Raw genomic sequence first — 26,170 nt, 5'->3', positions numbered from 1 at the left:
AAAAGCTAGGTTTTGTCACACCAGGATCTCCACAATCACAAAACGTCCTTTCGACCTCTAAATAAATAGTCCTTTGTCTTTGAAATATATTACCACCAGGGGTCAGTTGTATCAAGCCCGTTTAGCTTAAACGGTGGATAAGTTCAAAATAGAAAGCAAGTCTATCGTTTTATTCAAGAAGCAAACTAAATGTTTTTAACCATAATACAAAGATACTGTTTACAACTACATATTCAGTGTATAATATTCAAGTTACTCATTCAAGAGAGTTGTAAGAGTGTTATTTAATTTTGACTTATCCACCGTTTAAGCTAAACGGGCTTGATACAACCGGCCCCAGGTAAATACCGCTGTATAGAATTGTCTTGTTTAAAATATGAATTATTGAACGTCAATCATTCTTGAACGAAATCAAAGCAACATTTCTACACAAGCGTAACTTACGGGAAGTCATATATTTTGAGCTTTTTTATCATGGCATTTGAAAATTGATAAACTTTAAGTAGGTTTATCACTGTCAAAATTGGTCAGGCAGTACACAACGTTTGTGAATGATAGTCAGTCAAAACTTGTAATATCTGTAAGCAGTGTTGGAGAAGAAATGAAACACCATAAACCATTCATGACATGGAGGAAAAAACTGCCTTTGATTGTCAGACGATGTCGGACTATCAATGCATTTTACCTCTCCAACATTTGCGTTCAGAGCAGTTTTACACTACGCCCAAGACTTCTTTAAAATAACTTAAGGTTCTAGTCACATTACTCACATATACTAATTTACAGATTGGACACAATTCTACTAACAGACGTACAGATGCTTATAGCATATTAACCACTTTCGCCATCCTCTGTGTCGATTATCGACTGTACTGGCTATAGAAGACGACGAATTGTAAATAACAATTCCTGCAGACACAGCAAAGTCAGCCGTGACACAAGAGAAGGCGGTTTAATAAATAAAATAAATTCTCCCAAGACGGGTTTGGTCGGTAGTGACAAAAATACGGCAAAACACAGAAGATTAGGCTGACTGGAGCCATCGTAGTGGAATAATAAAGTCCTCGTTTCCGAGTGTGATCGTAACGTCACGAGCAACGACCGTGTCAGTGTGGCCTATGTGAAATAGTGTCCTGATGCTATATAAAACATTTACACTATCTCTTCTAATGATACTTGGACTTGCTAATGACAGTTACCACCAGAATTTGGAAACGAATCGTAGGGTAATGATGACGAACTTCAAGTCTAAGCACAAGCAGATAAAATGTGATTCGTTTTTGCTCTTCCACGAAACACGCCAGTGTCTTGTGCTATTTTGAAATAGAACTATATGTAACAATACTAATGACTAATCTTTTCATTTCTTAAACTTCGTCATTATTACCCAATCAAAATGCCGACTTAGAAATCCAGAACCTCCTACAATATGAAAATAAAATATCGCAAAATAAGATTTCCAAACAATATAACCTAATAATGGATTCTGAACATCATAAACTTTCACTAAAACTACAAGCTAATAAAAATTTTAACGAAGAAAGCTTCAACTTCACGTGATTTTATGCATCTGACGAAAGTCAATTCTTAAATAAAGGAAAAGCGCAATTTTGAATATGACCTTTTTTTCTATCATCAACAACCTTATTCACATACGGAAATCTTTCCTCAGAAATTCCTACACATTCTTTCTGTGATTTTAGGTCATCAGTCACTGAGAACGACTCGACATACATATGTCATAACAATCACACTTGAAAACGATATAAATAAATATTAACAAAATAAATATCGCGATTAATGGCTGGGCAATTTACTGATAATGCACTGTAAAATCCGTTTACCCTCTGCTTAAACCAATTTCCTCCGGGGAGAATTGAGTTGAATCGCACGTGAAGTTGAGCTTTTAAGCTTTTATGTTTCGCGCGCAAATACGCACAACTTATACCCCCATATGCACCTAACACTATACCAACTATACTTCTAACCCCACCTACTAACCCCACCTACTAACCCCATCCCTCAACCTAAGTCTACCCCTCACCTTAAACCTCCCCAGGATCGTGTCTAATATTCGGGCGCCAAACATAAAAGACTAGGAAGAAACATACAATATACTTATCAATGAAATCGCTGCTTTTCATGGCACTGAATGCGTTGTCAACAATATCATCAGCCTTCGTATCGTGCGCTCTTACTCGTCTTAAAAATCTAATCAAACCTCATCATTTCTTCACGTCATTTTTACAGCTCTTTTGTTTGCAATGAATTCGCAGTTCAGAGATCGTGGAGAAAGCGGTCAGACAGTCCAAACATTCGAAATTACTGTCAGCCCACGTGACGCAGCAATTCGAACGAATATGCATGTGAACGTGGAAACGATCGCTAAACTCGTTGCCGCATTGTCCGCAGAAGAAATGCGCTTTCCGTCGGTGCATTTCAAACACGTGTTCCTCGAGATCGGAACTGACCTCAAAGCCAAGCCCACACACTGGACAGAAGCTCTTCACGAGTTCCGGGTGATTGCACGTGACGTGCTCTTGGAAATCGTGTTTGGCGGTAAAACCCATCCGGCACGATTCACATTTATAGCGAATGCGGAACAAATGATAAACATCGAAATGTTTCTGCGCGTCAAACTGCTTCTCGAATATGATATTGCAATGTCTGCATTTAAACGTGTTGTAGGATGACTCAGATGACAGTTGGAATGAATGAAGAGCTGATGAGTGTTTCTTCAGGTGGCAAATATCTTGAAAGGTGATATCGCATTTCAAGCACTTCGCGTCGCATTGCGTCATCGGTGTTTCCTCGGTCGGATGGAAGTGAGACTGACAGAAATGTTCGACGATTGTTACATATTTATCATCTTTGAATGAGCAAATTGGACAGGTGAACTTGTCGACCCAGCCGTGGTCGCCACGCAGGTGGGAGGTCAGAGTTTCCTTGGTGAACTTCTTAAAGCAGAACACACACGTATCTTGACTCAAACTATGATGATCGTACATCACTGGACTTGCTCTGGTCTTCTCGTCTTGACCTGTTGTACTGTGGACGTTATCTTGCACGCTTTTACTTGGATCAACTTTTGGACTCACGCCATTCGAGCTGTCAGCGTCCTTCTTGATACAGTGGCTGTTATTGGCTGCGCTGATTGGGGCCACGCCATTGACTTTCGGGCTCGTCCTATCAGAGGCTGTTGTACTGATTGGAGCTACGCTATTGGCTTTTGGACTCAACCTATCAAAGGTTGCCGTGCTGGTGGTAGGAACGCTATTGGCTGTGGGAGCTGACCAATCAGATTTGATATTTCTGTCCGATACAAACACGATCTCGAGTTCATCTTTCAATTTTTCTCGATTGTCATTGCCCTCTTTTGTACCTTTATGTTCACTGTTACCATCGAAATGAGTTTTATATCCTTTGGTACCATCGGCTACCGCTTCTGGTCCCTCATTACTCACCGAGCTCCCGCTTTCACTCCCGGTATCCTCGCCCAAACCATCTTGGAGTTCTTTGGGAAGTTGGAGCCCACGATGCTCTCTCAGGATATGCCAGCGTAAATGATAGGCATCCGTTGTGGCTGCGTGGCATATCGGACACGTGGACAGCACGCGCTCTTTGGACTTCCGAGTCAGCAAATCCTTGTGATGATACTGGACGATGTGTTGGTGCAGTTCTCCGAGACACTTGCACTGGCAAATGGGACATTTCGCATTTCGCATTTCTTCAGTGTGAACAGTTTTAATATGCGAAGCGAGAACTTCCTTCGTAGCGCAAGACGTTGAACAGTAAAAACAATGCATGTTTTCACCGTGAGCTTCTTGGATGTGTAGTTGTAGCATGTATTTTTTCGGGAACTTCTCAGGACAGTGTGGGCATTGTTGTTTTAGACTATTTGCCGTTCTCTTCTTCGGATTCTCAACGAATGGTACAGTTGTGTTGGTAGGTGAATTACCCATAGTTTGGTTTCTGGTATCGCAACCATTTGTACCATTTGGGCTACCAAAGTTTACATTGTTAACCGTACCTGGCGTATCAGCATTTGTCGACGTTTCATTGCTTGCGTCTTGCGATTTATTCGGTATGAAGATGCAAGTCTGACCAGATGTGGAGTTCTCGGTCGTCAATGGTGCATCAGTAACTACAACCTTTCCATTTACCTAAAACAACAGCGATAATTCAGCATTGATTTTACGAAACAAATACTTTATAATCGGCTGAAAATGAACTGAAAACAAGAATTGACGAGAGAAGAACTTTTGCTCCGAAAACACTCGCATTTCAACTCTCCGTTGTCTTCTGAACGACGTTTAACACAAAAATATTAAAACACAAACCTCTGCAACGCTGATGACGCCGTTGGTCACCTCCATATGTGGTTTTTTCGCTGGAGGATTTGAGTGAGTATTTTCACTTGCTCGCTTAAGAGCGAGGTTTAGTTGATCGGCATTTGAGGCGTTTTCCACTGGGCTGGCATTAGGATCTGGACTAACACTCTCGTCTGCATTCTCGTCCAGTGGCAAGGTGGATGGTTGAGTGAACGGCCTCCATGTCGAGTTCTGCCTTCGACTTTCTAAAATACGCGAAACACGACATAAATAAACCTCGTATTCAATGAAGATAGTTAAAGAATTCGCATAAATTGCTACTCCCTAGAGTTTTAAACGGTTTATATGAAATGTACGGTTTAAATGAAATAAATGAGATAAACTGCTTTGCTTCCTGACAAATGTGAATATGTAAACAGGCGATTAATGAGCAATTACGTGGCTGGTTTGCCAGGGTGAACTTACCATGACCATGGACTTGTACAATGTGTTCTTCTAAGATCTTAATTTCAGGAAAGGCCTGCCAGCATTGCCAACACATGTATCCCTCATCTTCCTGAAGGCGAAAACCTTTGTGTCTGTTGCGAAGATGCGTGCGAAGCTTCCGTTTTTGGTTGTAAAAACGACCACAAAGTTCGCAAGTGAATCCTTCTTCATTGGTCTTCTCGGCATGATAACTATGTGAAAATATCGCGAAAAAATTTAGAAATATTTCGAAGGCTTACAATTTGCAATGTGTCATTTTATCAAGATTGTTATTTACACCTAGTGAAAGAGTTATTGATCTTCTGACAATAAAGTCACCGGTGGATATTCGTTGAGGATTATACGTTTTGTAGCATGAACTGAGTGAGATCTTACCTTGTTTGATAAACTTTGCAAGTGTGTCCCTTGTCGACCGTGCACTTGCACAGCGAGCACCAGATGCTGCCGGGTTCTTTAAATCCTCTGGTTGCAGTGGCCAGAGAAAGGACGTCAACAATTTTCACTTCGCTGTTGACAACGACAGGTTCTGGGTCAGGCTCGTCATTCTTGCTCACGCTTGTTTTCGAGTCTATGGAGTAAAAATAAAACTTTACATACATCATACTTACTAACTCATCGAGACCTAGAGGTCCAGTAAGGATCATCTCTTGTTTATCCAGTGTTACTACAGGAGGAAACCTAAACTAAACTAACTTTATTTATACTGGATAGCTCTATCAGTTCTAAACTGTTCTTCCTAGAGATCCAGTAAGGATCATCTCTTATTGATCCAGTGTTACTACAGGAGAAACCTAAACTAAACTAACTTTATTTATACTGGATAGTTCTATCAGTTCTAAACTGTTCTTCCTAGAGGTCCAGTAAGGGTCATCTTTTATTGATCCAGTGTTACTACAGGAGGAAACCTAAACTAAACTAACTTTATTTGTCTTTGTTAACGTGGTCTCTCGAACATACACAACAGATATCAAGCACAAACCTTCTGCGGGTAATATTATAGCTTCACTGGTGGGTGGTCCAGAAGATATCGTGGGTGAGGGGGGTGCTTCCACTGGTCTTTGCACCACAGCCTTTACCTTCTCCTCACCAACATTGCCAGCAATATGGATACCGTGACACATGACGTGCAACTGAAGTTCACGTTTCGTGAGGAAAGCCACGGAACATAGGTCACAGATGAATGGAGGTGAAGCAACTGGGTCCAGAAGCTGCGAATTAATTCTTCTTATGGCTGCGTCTTGTCGTAATTGGTCTCCCCCTTCTTTAGCAAACATTCTTGTTAGGGGTCGTTGTGGTTGTTGGTCATCAGCAATTTTCATTTCTGAAACTGCTTTGTCGTTGCTAAAAACGAAATGATTAGAGCATAACGATGGCTGCTCAGAGATATACGTCTCTTTATGCTGTCGAGTAGGGCAAATACAGTCACGAACGACAATGGAATAGACATATCCTTTCATCCACGAACCTCTCGAGATAAATATAGAAATGTGACAGTAAAGGTACGAGTGCGAGTGTCTTAATCTCTCAAGGTACGAGTGTGAGTGTCTTAATCTCTCAAGGTACGAGTTTGAGTGTCTTAATCTCTCAAGGTACGAGTGCGAGTGTCTTAATCTCTCAAGGTACGAGTGTGACTGTCCTAATCTCCAGACCCACATTGGTTTAAAATAATGCAATGTTTTGGTGCACGAGTTTGTAAAAAAGATTCAATAGCCCATACCTTTGAGTGTTTGGACACTCGGGAACACTTGTAATTGAAGGTTCCTGCAAATGAAGAACAAGCGTTATCGTAAAATGCTCCTACACAAATATAAGCTTGGTTGCACGTCTTCTTTCGAATTAATTTGTGAAATGTTATACCAAGAAATCTTTTAGAAGTCTATAGCGTAGCTTGCTAAGTAATTTTTGTACAGAACCACGCTCAATCCCACTCATTTTTGCAGTTTCTTAGAGATGACCAAATTATCGACGACGCTAAACAAAAATTTATTTAAATCGTCGTAATATTGTCGACGTAGGTATTTCTTTTAAAAAATCAGCTAAAACAATCCTCTCAGGTGGATTAATATTACTGAGTAAAAACGTTGACCTCGTTCGGTTTTTAAATCAGCGATATTCACAATGCCTTCGGGGAGATATACTATAATATGACATGTAATACAATATAACTATGTTGCTTGAACGTTGTCAGAGACACACGCAACCCGTTCTAAGCATGCAACAGGATCTTTTAAAGTATATTTGCAAATAATAAATTACATGTGTGTAAGTCTCATGAGAGTAACGAAAGCTTGTTCAAATTTCAATGTTTTAGTGCATTTTTACTTTAAATAAACTATTCGCTGCTATGGTCAAGTGATATTAGTGGAGCGGCTTTTACTGCCTCTGTATGGTCAGTGCTAAATAGTTTTGGCCCATTCAGCCCCCAGGAGGTGCTTATTTTCTGTATTTTGGTAAAGCGTGGGCAGGCAATGATTGATAAGTACAGCGAAATTTAGTGTGAAATGCATTGTGAAAATAAAAGTGTGATCACAAAATTCATTTCACAGCGAAATTGCACGACACGGGTGCAATTACTACCCAAATTTATGACCCGGAACAAAGTCACAGGCGCGTATATTGTACCAATCAAAAGTGTGTGCTCACACAGGTACCATATCGGTAGCCTAGCAATCAACAAACAAAACTTTTCAAAATATGACTTGCATTAAATTTATGCCTATGGCTTTGCAACTTATTAATCTATGCAATTTTACGATCAATAAAGCATTTTTCAGGGAATATTGAAAGAATATATTGGCAGATCAAATAAGTTGAAAAAAGCCAAGTCATCAGAACTTTCATTTATGCCGATACACTAAAAACATAAATCAGTCTAACCGCTTGAATGTTATTTCAAAACTTTTTGCGTTCTTATAGTGTTTCAAAGCGGGTTCATTTACGAGTGGAAATTGTCACATGTAGACCGTGGCGTAGCCAGCCTGACGATTTTGTCCCGTTATGTAAATTTCATGTTATTATAATGATTTGTGTCTTTAGAAATTTATTGTTTTCACAGTCAATGAACACCAAAATATCAGCATAGCGGGACAAATCTTCAGGCTGGCTACGCCACTGCATGTAGAAATTTTATTTGAGGCTTAAGCTGCCTTTATATTGTATAATCATATTGAGCTTGTGTTTCTGTCGAAAAAAGTTTGCACTTGTGTCACATGCAACATGCACTTCTGTTATTCCTACAGTTATTTCTTGTTAAATTTGATTGGCTAGTTGGTATATCTTAAAACTGATTGGTTGGTGATTGATTTCAAACTGTTGCGTCGCCCTAAGGGCAAGGGGGCGCATATAGAGAAAATAGCGTGGGTGCCCTACGTTCTGGAACTGACTTTTCGTGTTTGTATTTGACAAGAATAGGCTGGTATTAATAAGCGCATTTTTTGCAAGAATAGGGGTATTGAGGTAGGGGGGGTGCTTATTGGAGTAGGGGAGGGTTACTATATGAAATGGGAGGGGTGCTAACTGGAGTAGGGAAGGGTTGCTATTGAGGTGGGGAGGTGTACTTATGGTAATAGGGGGAGGTGTACTTATGGTAATAGGGGATGGTGCTTGTCGCAATAGGGAGGGGTGCTTATTAGGAGGTGGGGACATGTGCTTATAATGTAGTAGGGAACAGTCTCACTGGAGTAGGGAGGGGTGTTTATTAGTGTGAAGATAGAGAGGTGGAGTAATTACTGGGGTAGAGTTCTTGGAATGTGGGATATTGGAGTTGAGCAGAGTTAAATGCTTGTGCAGGAAAGACTTCTTAGGCAAGTGCAGCTTGATGCTCTGGTAAACATTCTAGGCTTGACATGTTCAAGTGACTGTCATAATCAGGTCAACATCTGATTAACTGGAATTAGAAAGGTTGAATGGATTTATTTGTGTGGAAGCAATGCATCTTCATGTTTATGAGCATTTCGGAATGACACAACTATAAAGAGACCCTCTTTGACAAAAATTAGCCTGCATCTTCTGGTTGGTGTGTGAAATTACACATATTTGTTTTTCAGGCAATCTCCCCGCTTCGCAGTACTTGCCTAAAAAATAACTCCCCAAGCTATTGTTAATAGGTGTAAATAGGTTTACCTCACCTATCAACACATTATTATCTCATTCTTTAAAACCAGTAGGAACTACCACTTAAATTTTTGCAAAAAAACAACTCATTATCAGTTTCTAATACTGTTTGCTTTCAAGATCACAAATATGGTTGCATGTTTATGCTCCATTGTGGTCGCTGTGTTGTCAAGTGTATCTGCACGGAAACTAATAATTTCCAAGTTAAAGTAAACCTTGAATTGTGTAATCCTTCCTGTCTCATCGGCAGTGAATCGCAGTGAGCTTTCTTTAATCTTTCAAAATGTATAACAGCTGTAACCTTCTAGTATACTGGAATAGGTTCATAACTGAACAGTTCTCCTCTATCATGTTTCCCTTGCTATTAATTATTCGAAAATTTTATTAAAAACTTGACACCTCAACTTGACAGCATATCATAAATCATTGTTTAGTAATCACCCTCAGGGTTGGCGATACTTGAGTGCTGATTTTTTACAACCATTTTTAGCATTTATTGGATGGATATACAATAGGCATTTATTATAGAGGTGTTATCACCAGGAATTTCCCACTTCACAAATAAAGGTTTTCCCCATTTTTAAGTGTTTTTTTATTCTGCTTTCATCAGTTCGGACCAGCTTAAAAATATTGACATAATTATTCTCAAAAATATGAAAGATATCAAAATCTCTCCAGTTGACTGTTTTTAGTAATGATGAAGACCGTTCTCATGGTTTTTTCACTTCAGAAACTGCTAGCAGAGAAACAGTTTTTTGTTTGATAATGCTTATACTCCTTATTAAGATTAAACTCTAAGCATGCTATAAATAATTTGCCTGTTTTTATGGGGGTGGACTTTGAAATGCTCCAAATCAGGTCTTGATAATCACTCAGTATGCTCACATTACATGCAAGCTAAGAAATAATTAAAGCCATATGATTCTAAGGTCCTGCTTGGCCCATCGCCAGTTGACGAGTTGCAGTTAAGTCTACATCTTTCCTTCAACAGTCACCATAACACTCCCATTCTCCCTAAGACCACTAAGTAACAGTTCTTTCCCCACAATCAAATTTGCTTATGGTTATCAGATTAAACAACTAAAGTTGGCAAGATTCATTAGGAGCATTGCCAAGCCACAGAATGCAACAGACAATAGCAGAAAGCTTTGTTACCCTATTACTGGCAGAACTCTTCAACTGATGAGTTTAATCGTTTCACAGCAGACAGAAAAAAATAGCAAATTGATGCATATTTCTAGCAATTGTTAGTTGTGAAATCAAGAAATTCCTTTATACATAATGTCTGACCGACCCATTTTCAAATAGGCCAGCCAACAAGATATACATTGACCGATTCTAGTTTTGCACATGCTAAATTTGCAATATGAATCTTTGTGCAATGTGATCCGTTTGAGTCGAGACTCGAGAATAACATCACCTTGGGACTGTCAAGGGTCTGTACATTTCTGTTGTTTGATCTGTTGCTAAACTGAACTTCTCCCGCTTAAACGGGTCAATCTTCCCTCCATGTTTTAGCAAACTACTCAAAGATTTGTGTTTCGTAGAGGACCATACGGAATTTTTACAAACAAGCATGCGAACACAACTCAAATGAGGGTTGACCAGATATTCCAGTAAATTCCACGAAAGTCACAATTCTGTACTTGTTACAATTATCGAACAGATTGCCGCAAAACGTGTAGAGAACGATCGCAAACGATCGACTTCGCAAAATGCGTTCATATTTAAATAAAAGATTAAGGACAATACCTGTGTATCGGGTTCACTGTTTGAATCCACGTTTCCCGATATTTTCGAGATGATCGAATGTAGGTTTTTCCGTCTGAAATTAACAAAGTCGTACCATTGTCATTAAATATACCTCTTAAGCATTGATTCTTAACGTTGTCGTTCTATTTCTGGTACTTTGAAGCGAAAACGAAGCCAACGCGGATTTTTGGCTCGTTTCTGTTGTCGGAAGGGTCGCAAACGGCATGTAATTTGAACTTACCTTTCTTTCATAGTTTTGATAGGATTTTCTCAGGCTGAACTGTCAAGTATGCCCCTAATTTCAGGCTTTGGATTATAATAATTATGCACCGTTTTTCAACGCGATTTTTCACATCGATCGCGTATGCAAGCTGAAGATCTTTCCACCAAATTCTGGCGAGTTTTGCTTGTAATTACGCATTCTTTTTAGCTTCAATTGTATTTATCATAAAAGGTAAACCGCTTTCAAAGCCCTTTGTTTACACGCATAAATATAATAGCATGAAAATGAGGCTGCGAGACACAACAATAGATCCGTGGCTAATCATGCATGCGCTTGCATTTTAATTTTTTCAAGTGAGCGGAAAAAATCGTTGTTTTCAAACATAGGGGCGCTTTTTGCTCCTCGTTTGAAAGCGTGATCAAATCCTTTTGTTCGGGTGAAATCATTTCCTCGTGAAGCGAATTCCTCGGGGCTGTTTTATTGCGAGAAAGAATGTTTTTAATGAGCTATTAATTATTAACCAGCAAAGCACGGCTTTTGTAAAGTCGTTTTTGAGATGCAAATTTTACGTGGGGGAAACATCAAAACTCAAGATATTAAAATTTGCAGTCAACTGGAACGATTTCCTCGCGGGCCGTAGAAATAACAGATAAAAAAGAAACGGAATAATTCCGTGCTATTATTCTTTCAAATACAAAACGTTTACCATTACTTTAAGGATTCAGGAATTTAGAAAGTTCGCCAAATTCTCTGACATATAAACCGAGTGGCGCTTCGTAATCTTTATTAATAAAATTGTTAATAAAAGTTAGGAGAATAAAGTTAGGATACCATAAAACCGTTTGTAACGTTTTGCCAACCATTCACAACCCTAAGTAACAAACGCAACAGGAATGTAACAATGTGCACGTGAGTGGTCGAATATACAACGTAATTACGATGCTGCGGACTTGAGGAGAGATTTCAAAACCGATATTGAAGAAGAAACTATAGAATTTGTCCTGGGAATAATACGACTTTAAAGATGCGTCATTACCCAGCGCAAACAGGAGCTCCGTCAACACCCGTAATGCAAGGGTATGTGAGATTTCCATTGAATATCCTTCTTAACCAATATAGAGGATTTATTTTGACACAATAAGATTAGAATTGAGCATGTGGTTGCTCCTGTATCAGAAATAGGACTGATTGAATGCGTTCAGAAAGAGTGCAAGTCGATCATTTGTGGAACACTGCTGTGGGTTTTTCCAATGCAAACATTCAAAAGTACGACATGATGGAAAAAGAAAATCCAGTATTCCATCCACAATAAAATCTTTAAGTTTACGCAAAAATATCCCAGGAAATCTCGTTAGCGAACGAGATGAATTTCTTATACGTCAAACGACTTATATATCACGTCAAACTAGTATTTTTAAGCACGACGTTTAGAGAATAGTGTCTACCTCATCATCCTTATGAACGCATTTGGAAACAGGAACAACGATGTTTGATTAAATTAGATATAATCTGTTTCATATTCTCCCCTTTGGTTACTTTCAGATTTCTTAAAGATATCTCTAAGCACCTAATTCCTCTTTTTAGGTAAAAAGCTACTGTACAAATAGTGTTCAGTAGAATACATACTTTATACTTTATCCTAGCGCGCAAATTATGGCTCCGTTTTACCATCAAAGTTCGCAAAACAATATGAAATTCATTGCTTTCTCCTCGAGGTAATCACAAGCAGACTTGAACTGTCGCAATAGATGGTCTTTTCACACGCACTACGACGATAAGGAGGCGATGAAGTAAATGACAGCTCTCAAGCCTATCCATTTACAATGACAATGTTCAGTTCTAATCCAAGGAATCTTTACAGATCAAAGCCCAGATAGCCGAGCGCCAGAAAGGTTAAATATAACAATAATATTGAGCCAATCAAGATCCACCAAATGCTGAATTCTCCTGCAAAAAAAACACATCAAGAAAGTCAAAATGAATGTGATTTATAGACACAAAGAATCTAGAAACGACTTTGCGTCGGAAATGACATCAGTTAAGCTACAAATCTAATTCAAAACAGCATGATACCGAAATGGTCATTCCCTGCTGGTCATTCTCTGCACAGTCATTGGTCATTCTCTGCACAGTCACTGATTTCACGTGGAATAGCAAAGGACTTGAGTTCTCAAAAGTATTGCTTCATGTACTTACTTCTGTTGGGTAATGTCACAAGCCTACACGTATTGTCTGCAGATATTGTGAGCAAACCAAATTCTTTATTTGAGTCTTCCAGCGACTGAGATGGAGGCAGAAACGCCAGTCCAGTCACAAAGATATTATGAACTTCAGGAATAGAAACAAGAGGCTGAAATGATGCAAATAATTGCATTAGTTTTAAGTGTGCACTCGAGTAATATAAATATGAAATTAAGTAAGCAGTTGAGCATTACCAGCTGGGCTGGTTTAAGTCATCAAAATCAGCCTCTGGCTATTACAGCACAATGCAATATTTCTACAGTAAATTTTGATCAAACTTAGGGATTTCTTTTGGCATATTTCATGCAAGTTTTTGAGCTGCAGTAAGTCTTGAGAGAACCATTCAGCCGAGCTTAGCTTTGATGATATATTCTCTGAGGTGTGAGGAATATCATGATTGTTTCAGGAATTACCGCTAAGTTCCAAGAAATGTAAACAGCAATTGAGCCGGATGCAGTGCCGACACCAACATAATGACCGTCATCACTAAGACAAAAGAGAATTCATGGCTTTAGAAAGATGTTAGATTAATCCTAGTATTTCAATAGGAATTAAAAGTGTATATTTTCAAGAAAGGATAAAAACAAAATGGATGGATAAATATTTAGACATATTTTATCTGCATGTACCTGACAGCCATCTGTGTGAGAGGTTCAAGGCCAGCAGAGCGGCTCAATTTAGGAATCCATTTTGAACAATCCCATTTGACAATAAGAGATGGCGATGGTTTGTGACGATCAAATTTGGCAGGAACTTGGATTGTGTACAAGAATATTTCACCTTTTTCACTCGTCAAAAATCTAAAAATTGTGTAAATAATTTGGCATTTGGCCAATTTGTTAATAATCCATTTGATAAACCTTTATATTATGAGTATATCTTTCCAAATCATTACATCTGGAGACCTTGTTCTCATCTGATCTGACCAAAAGGTCTGAAATGAAATTTGAATTTACATCAAATCTTATTTCTGGTCATTTACAAGGGGAGGTCAACTAACCTGCATGCTCTTATTCTGAAAGCGTCCTCGCTGTCATCGCCATTTGGTCCAGTGTAGAATAACTCAAACTCTCGCTTGCCCTCTTCCAGTCTCCAAACATAAGCTTTTGTGTCTCTTGACACAGTCACAAACTGTCATATTAAAAGATTCTTTAAAACTAGACCCAACAACTTTGCAGGTTTGATTTAACAGCATTTGTTTAGAATAAGTAAAGCAAACATCAACAGATGTTGATTTTAATTTAGTTGAAACATAGGCAGCACAGAAATGTTTTCGTGTACGCGAGTGTATATACTCAGTCACAGTTCGGTCTGTGACTGTGGTTCTGTCTATCATTATTATGTCACCATAATAGACCAAGTAGACTCGCGTACATGCGTGAGCGCCACAAGTCGAGAATGAAAACATTTCTGGGCTGCGTATGGTTGAAATAAAAATGTAAAATGACTTACCCTTTTGCTGTTTGGATGGACGGCAAGATCATCAACATCTGTGTCATGAGCTTTGAAATTATGAAGACATTTTAATGTTGGATACTGCAATTTAATATAAAATTAAATTAGTTCAGCCTGCGTATTATAATATACTTGCCATTCAAATGAACAGGATGCTCTTTAAGAGCTTGAAAGATCACAAATCACCTTCAGTACACAAACATATCCATTTGAACCTCCAGTAACAATATGTTCCCCATCACCAGTAAACCGTACAACTTTCTGAAAATCACCATCATCAATTTCATCAACACTTTTCACTGTCACTTCAGAACAAAGTGTTGACACCTTATACCCTTCCTTAGCGTCATTTTTCTTTTTATCAGTTTTTGATTGTGTTTTCTTTGTGATGTCTATGGATAATAAATGACATTCATTCTCCTTGCCGACGGCCAGAGATTTTTCCTTGGGATGAATGGAACAATTCATGATGGCCTTTCTCTCTGAATCATGCTCATGAACTTTCTCAGCTGTCATTTCTTTATCACTGTACTTGAGTTTAAATATTTGCTGAAGGATAAAAGGATTGATGATAAATGGTAATTTGCACAGAATATTGACAATATTTCATTGTCTATTATGATCAAGATTCTTTCCATAGAGCTTTGGCATCTGGGATGAAGTTTAACACTAGCAACTCAGCTAAAATTACTAGCAAAATAAATTACTAAAATTAGCAAAATTTTATAAAAGAGAAGTTAGAAAACTGGTCTAAACTATAACCAGAAGTGGAGGTTTGGATCCCCATTCCCCTCCTTGGCTATACTGCTGGGTTTGGGTGGTTTGGGCCATGACTTCCTTTATTCCTTATAAATGTTTTCAAAGACTGGGGTAGGTGTGTCAATGCAGTGCCCTAAACCCAGTTTTTAAATACCACAAGACTTTCCCTTTTGCAATAACATGCATTCCATAAATTGAACGAGATTACCGAGGAGAGCTTCCAAGGGTAATAAGAGCTGGTTATAATACGATCGAGAGTCTCAATTAACAATTTAGTGAAAACATGATTGTTGTTCTATAAAGAAATATTCGTTATCACCTTACCAAGGCATTAGGGACACCAGTTTTTGCAGACCCTCCACCGCCAGCAACAACAAAATGATCTTTATCTAATACATCCACTGTATACAGAGGAAAATTCGTCGTGTGTAGAGTCACAGCGCTCATTTTCAAATAGTAAACAACAAAACAAGTAAACAAAATTAGAAAACGTGGCAATTTGTTCTTTTTTGGCGGATACTGCTAGCACTAAGTAATGCGGGCGTCAAAGCCGACATGGATTAAGTTTGGGATTTATTTTAAAATCCAGGCAAATAATCGGAATATGGCTTTCGTATGGTTGAATATACGATATGGCTGAATGTCTTTTTTGCTGTTTTACTGCTGTAATGTTGATGAAAATGCTGATAATAAATGTTTGATGTTTATGAATGATCTCTGCTAGTTTCTTTCAGAGATTCAGCTATGCAGAGACTGGGGAGAGTATTCAGGGTTAATTAAGGTGGTTTTTAGTCGATATAATTTTTTTTTTCGAACCATATCCGTTCCATATATGTTTAATACCAGTATTTTTTTGTATGTAAAAGAAAAATTTGTAAAGCATGCCAAAAAAAAAAATTGGTAAAGAACGTAAAAACACCCAAAAGAGATCATCCAGCTCTATGCCACAATCTAACCGGTGATATTACAACCAGCTGCGATATACCAGCATAGATTACAACTACGAAAGGTGCAAGGACAGTTGCTATAGGAAGAACTCCCCCCCATAACTCACATCTTAACGGCCGTCTAAGGGGGAGATGCACTACGGCCCCCAGACCATGATGTATGTGCACCTAACCGTTACGTCTCAGTGAGAAACAGAGTATGCATCGCCACAAGCCTAGCGTCATAGACGAATCAGCTACAGTGGCTAGCCCTGAGAGCGAAGATAAATTTAACGTATTTAAGCTTTTCCTGGTCTCGGGGGGCGGTCTCTAACAAGTATATGCATAGAAAACGATTAATAAGGCATACGCTTGGAAATGTCAAGATTTAAACGCCTAAACGTTTTTTAAGTGATTTTAGCGAGAAATTTTAGTGTTTTGGTATTCTTTTAGAAATTTTAGTGTTTTGGACTCGACCATGGTCGAATGTGCCGAAAAGCGGTATACTCGACCATGGTCGAATGTACAACTATGATTATACCGAAAAACGGTATATTCGGTTTCGGCCTATAGTTAATCCTAAACCAAAGTTTACTTAATCCTATACTTAATCTTAATCAGCCAAATCGTGATTCGTACCCAGTGTTTTTGTCTGCGCGTTCTTTATACAAGAACAACAATCACAAATTATTTTGTTAGTGTGTGAAATGTGGTCCCCTCCAAAACCTTGGGAAATACCTTCAAATAACTTCAGAAATTTACCGTCAACATCGACTGGAGCGAGCTACAGACCATCGAGAGGTGTTAGACAAGTTAAACCTACGATTATGGCCGAGGATGATAAAAAGGCAGCTCCTACAGTACCACCAAGACCAGCAACCAGACCAACACAAAGTTTATACCCTAGTTATGGTAGGTTGGAACTCATCAAAGTAGCATGTAGTTCAAAATACGGTATATTGGGCGCTCTTTAATGATTTTAATAATAAACGTTGTTGTATTGCGTCATATGTACATCAATGCATATTGTTTAAATATTGTTTTAATTTAATACCGAGGTTATTTATAGCGAACTTTTATCATATTTGGTACGTCACCCCCGTTGTAAAGATAACACTATGATACCCCTGTTAATACACCGTCTTCTTAAACTATAATTGCATCACTGCGCTTGGCACTTCACTTTAAAAGACTCTAGTATAAAATATTTTAGTATATCTAAACTTCTAAGGAATTGTCCTTTTATCTTTCTTGGGATGAGCTGACCTGTTTTCTGTGACAGGGCATGGTACCTATGGAAACTATAGTAACTTTGGTGGATATATGGGGCCTTATTCTGGGGGATACACCAATGGCTATGGAGGATATGGAGGGTATAATGGGTACAATAATATGTATGGTGGATATGGAGCCAATCGATATAGCCAGGGATACAACAACGCTCCCTCTAGTTCATTTGTTGAGCAAGCCGAACAGAATTCACGGATTGCGTTTGATTCTGTACACTCAATCGTTCAAGCATTTGGCTCGATAGCGATGATGCTTGAATCAACTTTCTTTGCTGTCCACAGTTCATTCAGGGCAGTTCTTGGTGTGGCTGATCACTTTAGCCGTTTACGTGAAAATCTTGTTCATATTGTTGGATCTAATTTTCTAATCAAATGGTTGCGAAGCATATTCCGTAAAATAACAGTTCTGATTGGCTTGAGCAGCTCTGCAAGTGTCGAGGAGGTTTGGAACGAGATGAGATCTATGACAAGGGAGACAGCGGCAACACAGGGAGGACAGAGTCGCGTCTGGAAATCATGGCCGTTGCTGTTGTTTTTTGCTGTTGTGTTAGGAACACCTTGGTTGATTTGGAGATTTTTATCCTCACTGGGTGATGAAGATATTCACAATTGGATGAAAGGTCTGTACCACCATAGTCATTCTAGGGGTACCACATTGCTTGGACTCACTGTTATTACTTTGCAGATGAGCTAGGACAGGAAGCAGCAGGTGAAGACCATCCTCTGACTTAAAACCTGTGGTAGAGAGAACAGTTTAGAACTGATAGAGATATCCAGGATCAGTGAAGTTAGTTCAGGTTTAACTTTATCGATTTATAAACAGGTGAAGGTGACCATGTTCTTGGTGAAGTTTTGTACGATTTTATCGCTGAGGCTGAGGATGAGCTCTCAATAAAAGCAGGGAAATATATTAAGATTGCTCCAAAACAACGACAACCAAGAATTAGAGGCTGGTTGTTAGCGACTGTCAATGGAAAAAGCAAAGGAATTGTCCCAGCAAACTATGTAAAGGTAAGACACTCTGCATTGAGAATATTTTATCAAACATGTTATCTTTCCTAACCTGGGGTTTTGCATGAAGAATACAAACTAAGTCCAATTGTAACTCACCTATTCTTTCAGATTCTTGGTTTCAAGCGTGGAAGAAAAGCAAATGGAGGCACAGAACAGAAATTAAATGCTTCAACTTCAGGCGAGCAAGAATGTGATAACGAAGAGATTGTTGATTTGGATGATGTTTACACACGAACTGTTATCAACGACTTTGAAACACAACAATTTGATGAGGTTCCCCGTGAAATAAGCCGTGATCCTAGCAGTGATTCAGAGCTCACAGAACCCACAAGAAATCCAACCACTTCAAGAACTATCCAGTGAAATAAATTAGTTTTTTTAGTCGAACACTTTGGCAGACAATGGTCAAGTGTAAAAAGCATTTCAGAGCAGTGACTAGGACCATCTGCATACGGTTTACACGCCTTATCATTTGTGAGAAACACTAATAATTTACGACAGAGGTCAAAACTAGTCCACTAATATTAGTGTGGCATATCTTTTATTGTCATTGGACTGGATAGAAACGGCGTGAAAACAATAAGAGACTCATAATAAAGGACACTTGAGAAAACGTGCCTGAATTCTTCACTTTAAAAACATTTTTGGAATGATTACCTCGTTTTTAGAAAACATAGATTGGAGTTGGACCGTGTTGTAACTGGTCATATAAAACAAATCATCTAACAGATATAAAAAGACGCTAAGGTCATGTAATTTCAGGTTTTTGAATCAGTCGTAGATAGAACATAGAATAACAAATAAGAATTAGGAGGGAAATAAAGATCATAAAACACAGAATTTTATACGCAGCTGCATGGAGTAGCACAGAGAAAAAACTGTTGCGTTTCTGGGGTTGGTTGTATCAAGCCCGTTTACCTTAAACGTTGGATAAGTTCAAAATAGAAAGTAAAGTCTATCGTTTTATTCAACAAGCAAACTAAATGTTTTTAACCTCAATACAACGATACTGTTTACAACTACATATTCAGTGCATAATATTCAAGTTGACTTATTCAAGAGAGTTGTAAGAGTGTTATTTAATTTTGACTTATCCACCGTTTAAGCTAAACGGGCTTGATACAACCGGCCCCTGTCCCCTGTTAGTCAGGAAAGTTGCGTTTAAGATTAACACAATAAAAAATGAAAAATGTTCAAGTATTTTGTGAAGTAAAAATGATTGTGTCTAGTTTGAGTGATGGGTTAGTTGGAGACCATCTTGAGATGAAGCGGGCCCCGACGCTGGCACGCTGCCATTTCGGTCATAGAAACTAGAAAGCAAATATACCTTGACAAGTAATTACATTGTTTATGAAGCGCAAATCAGAGCGAATCGTTTGACCTCGTTTTTATCCTATTTGGCGAACGCAGGTTTTCACAATGTAAAAGCCGTGCATGAGAAATGAAATATGGTAATCCTAGCCGTGATAATAGCGGTAAATTCTTGTTCTTATTACGCGTTTAAAAAATCATTTAACGCTTTGAAATTGATTAAAAAAAGAACATTGGTATTTTTCTTGGCAATTAGCGTGTTCAACAGCCAATTAAGTCTAGTTAAAGTTTCAATTAATCTTCAAATTGGTTTGTAGGAACAGCGTTACTTGTATAAAGTAGCATTTATCGTTCTCTTAACCAATATTCAACTGCTTTACTCAACTGCCAAGCTAAGTCAACAATGCGGCGATAAACCGCCGATAAAATTTAGTATAAAAATGGCCATCGTGCTACAGAAACCACCCAATTTAATGAAATCAGTTTAAAGTACTGGAAAAGACTGGTAGTGTTCACTGTGAGTTTCATCAGCATGGTTTTCAAAACCGGAGCTTTTTTTTGTCTTGCTATATTTTATTTCACTGGCTGTATTGAAGGTACGTTTTCTTCTGTTGTGGCGAAGACTATAGATGCATGATAGTCAATATGCACTATAGTAAATGTGCATGGTATAGTTTTGACTCTTGTATTGAGATTGCTTTCTATGCTAGTTTAGTGCTCTATATGATCTAGTATACTAATTCACCCAGCAGAAAATGTCTTTCAGTTGGTGCAACAGGAAAACCCGAACTCGGCACCCAATCAGTTCTTGGGAAAGCGATCTACATCCCAGATGAAGACCTTCTTGGATCAATTCCAAACGGAATTTCATTCTTCAAGGACGTTCCCGAAAGCTGCCTGCGTCGAGTCAACCTGGCGACGACTGTGAAAGATCAATCGTTTTACAAAAACACAGAAGAGTTTTACAAAAGCATTGCAACCCAGACGAACCTAAAGGCGAATTATGAGAGTCACTTCACCCTCGGCTTCACCTTGGATGCAACAACAAAGACAGTCAGCGGCAGTAAACGAGAAGTTAGTGGCACATCACTGAACCTTGCAACCAAATCGTATGAACTGCAATTTCAACCAAATTGCCTCTACGAAACTGCGCTACAGGATCGTGTGATCTCTGACTTTGCACGATTAGGTATGTCTTTACAACCATCACGTTTTGTTCTTCTTTCCACTGCTTTCCACTAACTTTTCTTAAAGCCATCTTCTTTCTAGAAAAGAGAAAATAAACGTAATTTCTGTAGCTTTTCATACGAACATTACCTTGTGATGTTTTCACCGATGTTCACTTAGTATATATATTGCAAAGCTTTTGGGTTATGTTCCGTTTTCTCAGACAAAGAAAGGTCGAAAGGTAGTTTAATTTAAATTGTATCTTGTGAATTAAAAATTACTTTTGCAATGATATAGATGTTGAGATATCCCAGCCCTGGTACAAGGTTTCCTGGCGTGACTATCATCACTTCATGCAAACACATGGCTCGCACGTGATCACGGCTGTTACCTACGGCTCAAGTGTTGATCAATATGCGTTCGCTGAGGAATCATCTTCGTACAGCGCCCGCGATTTCACCGTCAAAGCATGCGCATCGCTCGCTGGTAGTGTCGCCGTTTCGTCTTTGTCTGTCGAGGCATGCTCTGGTGTTACCAAGGAAGAGATAAGCAAGCTTTACAACAGCAAAATGACAACGTCGATTACAGTTCGAGGCGGAACAGTTGGAACGAGAAACAGTTTGGTCTACGAAAGATCTAACGAGCTCCTTCTACAGTTCCTAGCCGAAGGCCAAACCCACCCTACCCCTATTGAGTACACATTGACTCCAATATGGCAAATTCTTCGAGGCCAAAATCATATTTTGGTCAAAAATCGTAACGCAGGCGTGCAGGCTGTTAATCTTCAGTATTATTACGACGGGTACCTTAATTTTGGCTGCCCGCTCATCGTTGGCAAGCGTGGTCCAGAGCTGCAGAAGTTCCACCACGCCGCGCATTCCACGTCATCCGACCCAGTCTACCAGTGCAGTCTCGCACCATCTGGTTGTCATAGCGATGATGATTGTCATTGTCGTGGATGTGATAAGTGTCGTTGCTATGGAGATTCGTGTATCGTCTACCGCGCGACAGAGAAGGGGGCCGCGATACGAGTGACGGCAGCACCAAATTACAATAAGGAGTTGAAGAAAAACGGCTGTGACAGGAAATTCTGGGGCGTGAAGTGCTCGTGTGAAAATCAAAACACACGAAGACGTATCATCTTCTGAGTCAATGAATATCTTCTCAAACAGTAGTTCAACTTGTACTCTATTCGCTCAATATATTTCAATAATAAATAATGCTATCCGACAATGTCTTTTGTCGTTATTTCTGCTACTGTACTGTAGCAAAGGTGCCTCAGCACATGATCCTGGTTGAAGTAGAAAAGCGGAAAAAAAACAAGAAGTTCTTGGTGATGTTGTAGTCAGCTCAAAGTCGTAAACGTAAACTTTTTCGTAAACTTTTTTAATACCTTAAAAACATTTCACGCTTTGTAAAATTATACTCGGTTAGGCGAAATCATTTTCCCCAAGACTAAAATCACACAGTTCGTTATGTTCCTGGATTAAATGTATCATGAAAGTTGCCTGGGATTGAAATAGATTAATCAAGAATGGTGAACATTGCATTTATTCTTTGGTCTATTTTTCTTTATAATTTGAAATATTTATACAGAATAGGCTGTGTTTGGTCAGAGGCAGTCAGCGACAAGCCGAACTGAGCTTTTCACCCACGATTGAAACGTGATAAGGTAACTGTATAACCACTGATTAATACGGCCAGCTCACCTAGGAACTTTCAAATCACTACTGACTCTCTGTCCATAGATGCGAGTGACATTCAAAGAAAAATCCCTCAAACTAATGCGCGGCAATAATAACTGACATAAAATTTGATATACTCAAGTATTTCACTCGTAAATTCTATAATCTATAATCTATAGTAATTAAAAATCTGCAAATACATTCGTAGCTTTTTCATTAAGTGTAACATTTAATCTAAACAGAGCGTATTCTGTACAAATACTTCAAATTATAAAGGAAAATAAAGGCCTTAGAATGCTATGGTCACTTTTTAATTATAACCGAACCTGATACATGAGAACCTACATGAAAGTTTGAATAAATCTTGGAAATTTTCCTACTAACCGTAGAAATTACAGGAAAGGGTGCTTGATACAATCACTGCCACATGGAAGAATGATTGAATGAATAAAAGGAGACTGAAAATTGGCTCCTTTTTGGTGAAATTATTCACACAGTTTATTACAAAACGAAATGAACTGCAGTTGAATAAACAGAGGAATTTCGAATTTATTAACCCTTTAACCAACTGCTCAAGCTAAATAAAGATTAACTGTAAAGACCAGAGTATAAAAATGCAACAAAAACTACAAGTTTGATCAGTTTTTAGGAACTACAGAAAGTTGGGAACTGCGGTGACTACTTCAAACAAGGTAAAAATGACTTGTCGCGATGTTCTTCTCTTACAAAGTGTCGGAATCTTATATGTTTTTTTCAAATACTGTATTGTCTTAATATATTTAGCTTGATTAATGGCTTTTCTTCGAGAAATTAACTTCGGAACACTGTTTGTTTCCGTGTTGGTTTTAACAACCACAGGTAAGGCTTTGCTTCCGACAACCATGTGTTTACCACAAATACTTCGTTTTCAAAAACTACCGGCCTTCTTTCCTACATGAAATGTTTTATACATTCTGACCACTATAGTCAAAGGCACCTTGAATAAGAACTTAAACTATTTTTCTAACAGTGTGCTCAGCAGAATTTCATACTTTGCTTGGAAAGTCTATCTACGTTCCGAGAGAAGACTTGTTGGGGGACATTCCGAATGGAATATCGTTCTTCAAAGAAATTAAAACCGAAGAATGTTTGCGCAAAGTGAACTTAGCCACCACGATCAAGGATCAGTCATTTTACAAGAACACTGGAGAGTTTTACAAAAGCATCGCAACAGAAACAGGTCTTGAGGCAAAGTACGAGGGAGGTTTCTCTCTCGGTGCTTCTGTGGACGCGACAACGAAGAGCGTGAGCGGCAGCAAGCGTGAAGTCAGCGGTACCTCGCTCAATCTCGCAACGAAAGCTTTTGAACAGCAGATGAAACCAAACTGCCTTTACAACACAGAGATGCATTCAAGACTCCTAAGCGATTTTGAGAGTTTGCCAGAAAGGATCTCAACGCCTTGGCATAAATCATCATGGCGAGACTATCAACGGTAAAGTTATATTGTAGAGCGAACCGTACACTTATTTGGGGTTCACAAGCCATTTCCCAAGGAATTTTACAATTTTACACAATATCAAACTATATTGACGAAAAAACCCTAGCTACAAGTTTGATACAAAAACATGTTGGTAACTTTATGCATTTCTAGATTTCTGAATACGCATGGCTCTCACGTGATTACCGCTGTCACATTCGGTGCAAGTATTGACCAATACGCGTTCGCTGAAAAATCGTCATCATATACCGCCCGCGAGTTCACAGTCAAAGCTTGTGCTTCGTTGGGTAGGGACCTCAAGGCTGCATCAGCGTCAGTCTCCGCTTGTTCTGGTGTAAGTCAAGAAGAAGTCAACAAGGTACTGAATCCATTGTTTCCAGTCTCCAGTGGATAATTTGTTGTGTTATCTCGTATTCATCCTATTCACTGTGAAAACAGGAGCAAATTTAAATTGATTACCTTAGATTAATTTAATTAAACCATTTTTTATTGGTTAAACAACTGAATACGTGGTTAAAACAACCAATTTTTGGCCGGTGGACTAAACCGATGATGAAACAATATTAAAGATTGTTATTTAGATGAGAATCCAACGAGAAATTACAATTTTTTACGCTTTTGCTTACAAAATTTTGCCCCTCACTCCGGTCCAATTTTACACCAAGATATGACGTAATGAACAAAGGCATTGTCGAAGGTTCTCTCGCATTCCCAAGGACAATAAGTGGAAGACTTGAGAAAGACAATGAAGGAAGACTTGCCCCCCCCCTGACAATGCAAAATCTTTTTCAGATATCCAACGAGCGTATGACGTCATCGATCACAGTTCGCGGAGGAACCGCACCGACACGTCAAAAACTCCTCTACGATCGTTCTAACGAAAATATCCTGAAGTTCCTAGATGAGGGGCACTCTACCCCTACCCCAATACAATACACCCTCACCCCAATTTGGCAGGTCCTGGGTGAGCAGCAAGGCGGAAAAGTCAAAGCTATTAATCTTCAATATTACTTCGATGGTTTCCTCAACTTTGGCTGTGACTACAAACCAGCAGGTTATATAAATTAAATACCGTTACAATTATAGAATACCAGGCCAATAGTCGATTATGTTAAAAATCTGTTAGAGGGTCAATTTTAGAGTATAGAACTGCACCGTTCTTTAAAAATAACGTTTATTCTTGTTCTCTGGAAGTCCAATTCATGGATTAAGTAACATAAAACAAGGTACATGTATCTAGAAGACGATATGACATTCACTGTTAAGAGGTGGGTTGGCCAGGTATTCTATAATTGCTCCTTTATTCAACCCTTAGGAACGAGGTGAAATTGGATCAGGGATGGATCGAGCGGGCATGGCTTTGTAGGATGGGGGGAGGGGGGTGGTGTGCCAAGTCATGGGGTGAGGTGGGGTAGAAGACACCAGCTTCTTGATAGACTGCGAAAGGCAGTAGAAAAATTGAGAATGTGACAGAGTTAAGAAAGCTTTGCACGCGACAACGCTTGTGGTACGTATTATCTAACCCTAGAGTTGTTGCATTCATTGTGTTTCAGCTAAAAGAGGACCATCTCTCCAGACTTTCAACTTTGCCAAACACTCAATAGCCTCAAATCCTGTTTATGAGTGCACCATTGCACCATCAGGCTGTCACCATGACGACGATTGTCATTACACAGTTGGAGTATATTGCTCGTGCTATGGTGATTCCTGCATAAGACATCATGATAAGAAGACCGCAAGTGGAAACATCCGCCAAGAGCCTGCCCTTCAGAAAGAAAGTGGTTGGGCATGGAATGGGTGTGGCTGGGCTACGGCAGGGTTTAGCTGCTACTGTGAAAAGGAAAACTCTCAAAGAAAAGCTATCTGGCCGATTGTTTAAAGAAAACAATTGGAACTTCAGAAATAATGGAATGAAATTGTAATCTTGACTTGTTTGATTA

At 38.9% G+C, this 26,170-nt stretch overlaps 5 protein-coding genes across 6 annotated transcripts; 3 read left to right on the top strand and 2 right to left on the bottom strand.

Annotated features, from left to right (window-relative positions):
- Nucleotides 1–274: 274 nt before the first annotated feature.
- Nucleotides 275–11,149, bottom strand: LOC114528772. Its single transcript, XM_028550486.1, has 8 exons — nucleotides 10,924–11,149; nucleotides 10,683–10,755; nucleotides 6,535–6,578; nucleotides 5,797–6,158; nucleotides 5,193–5,385; nucleotides 4,797–5,008; nucleotides 4,341–4,576; nucleotides 275–4,163 (listed from the first exon to the last, which is right to left on the bottom strand). The coding sequence occupies exons 1-8, from the start codon at nucleotides 10,932–10,934 to the stop codon at nucleotides 2,226–2,228; spliced, it is 3,069 nt and encodes a 1,022-aa protein (XP_028406287.1). The 5' UTR covers nucleotides 10,935–11,149; the 3' UTR covers nucleotides 275–2,225.
- A 383-nt stretch (nucleotides 11,150–11,532) lies between these two features.
- LOC114528851 (prolactin regulatory element-binding protein-like) lies at nucleotides 11,533–15,859 on the bottom strand. Its single transcript, XM_028550567.1, has 8 exons — nucleotides 15,685–15,859; nucleotides 14,788–15,150; nucleotides 14,599–14,682; nucleotides 14,147–14,277; nucleotides 13,776–13,946; nucleotides 13,560–13,632; nucleotides 13,102–13,255; nucleotides 11,533–12,852 (listed from the first exon to the last, which is right to left on the bottom strand). Exons 1-8 carry the CDS (start codon nucleotides 15,805–15,807, stop codon nucleotides 12,761–12,763), a joined length of 1,191 nt encoding a protein of 396 aa, XP_028406368.1. The 5' UTR covers nucleotides 15,808–15,859; the 3' UTR covers nucleotides 11,533–12,760.
- Nucleotides 15,860–16,973: 1,114 nt separating this feature from the next.
- Nucleotides 16,974–19,559, top strand: LOC114528788 (peroxisomal membrane protein PEX13-like). Of its 2 annotated transcripts, none has more exons than XM_028550506.1 (4): nucleotides 16,974–17,198; nucleotides 17,569–18,195; nucleotides 18,399–18,586; nucleotides 18,698–19,559. In XM_028550506.1, exons 1-4 carry the CDS (start codon nucleotides 16,994–16,996, stop codon nucleotides 18,950–18,952), a joined length of 1,275 nt encoding a protein of 424 aa, XP_028406307.1. In that variant the 5' UTR covers nucleotides 16,974–16,993; the 3' UTR covers nucleotides 18,953–19,559. The 2 variants fall into 2 exon arrangements, with proteins under 2 accessions (XP_028406307.1, XP_028406306.1); XM_028550505.1 differs by having other exon boundaries at nucleotides 17,548–18,195.
- An 803-nt stretch (nucleotides 19,560–20,362) lies between these two features.
- LOC114528725 (DELTA-alicitoxin-Pse2b-like) lies at nucleotides 20,363–22,276 on the top strand. The gene is made up of 3 exons (XM_028550402.1): nucleotides 20,363–20,496; nucleotides 20,667–21,089; nucleotides 21,353–22,276. Exons 1-3 carry the CDS (start codon nucleotides 20,433–20,435, stop codon nucleotides 22,213–22,215), a joined length of 1,350 nt encoding a protein of 449 aa, XP_028406203.1. The 5' UTR covers nucleotides 20,363–20,432; the 3' UTR covers nucleotides 22,216–22,276.
- Nucleotides 22,277–23,543: 1,267 nt separating this feature from the next.
- On the top strand, nucleotides 23,544–26,113 carry LOC114528724 (DELTA-alicitoxin-Pse2a-like). The gene is made up of 5 exons (XM_028550400.1): nucleotides 23,544–23,610; nucleotides 23,762–24,224; nucleotides 24,384–24,588; nucleotides 25,023–25,284; nucleotides 25,784–26,113. Exons 1-5 carry the CDS (start codon nucleotides 23,544–23,546, stop codon nucleotides 26,107–26,109), a joined length of 1,323 nt encoding a protein of 440 aa, XP_028406201.1. The 3' UTR covers nucleotides 26,110–26,113.
- The last annotated feature ends 57 nt before the right edge of the window (nucleotides 26,114–26,170 follow it).

Source organism: Dendronephthya gigantea, unplaced genomic scaffold (assembly GCF_004324835.1).
Source record: "Dendronephthya gigantea isolate DGI-Jeju-01 unplaced genomic scaffold, DenGig_1.0 000051F, whole genome shotgun sequence".
NCBI classification, from domain to species: Eukaryota; Metazoa; Cnidaria; class Anthozoa; order Malacalcyonacea; family Nephtheidae; genus Dendronephthya; species Dendronephthya gigantea.
Note: the sequence above shows the minus strand (reverse complement) of the source record. Positions and strands in the feature narration are given on the sequence as shown.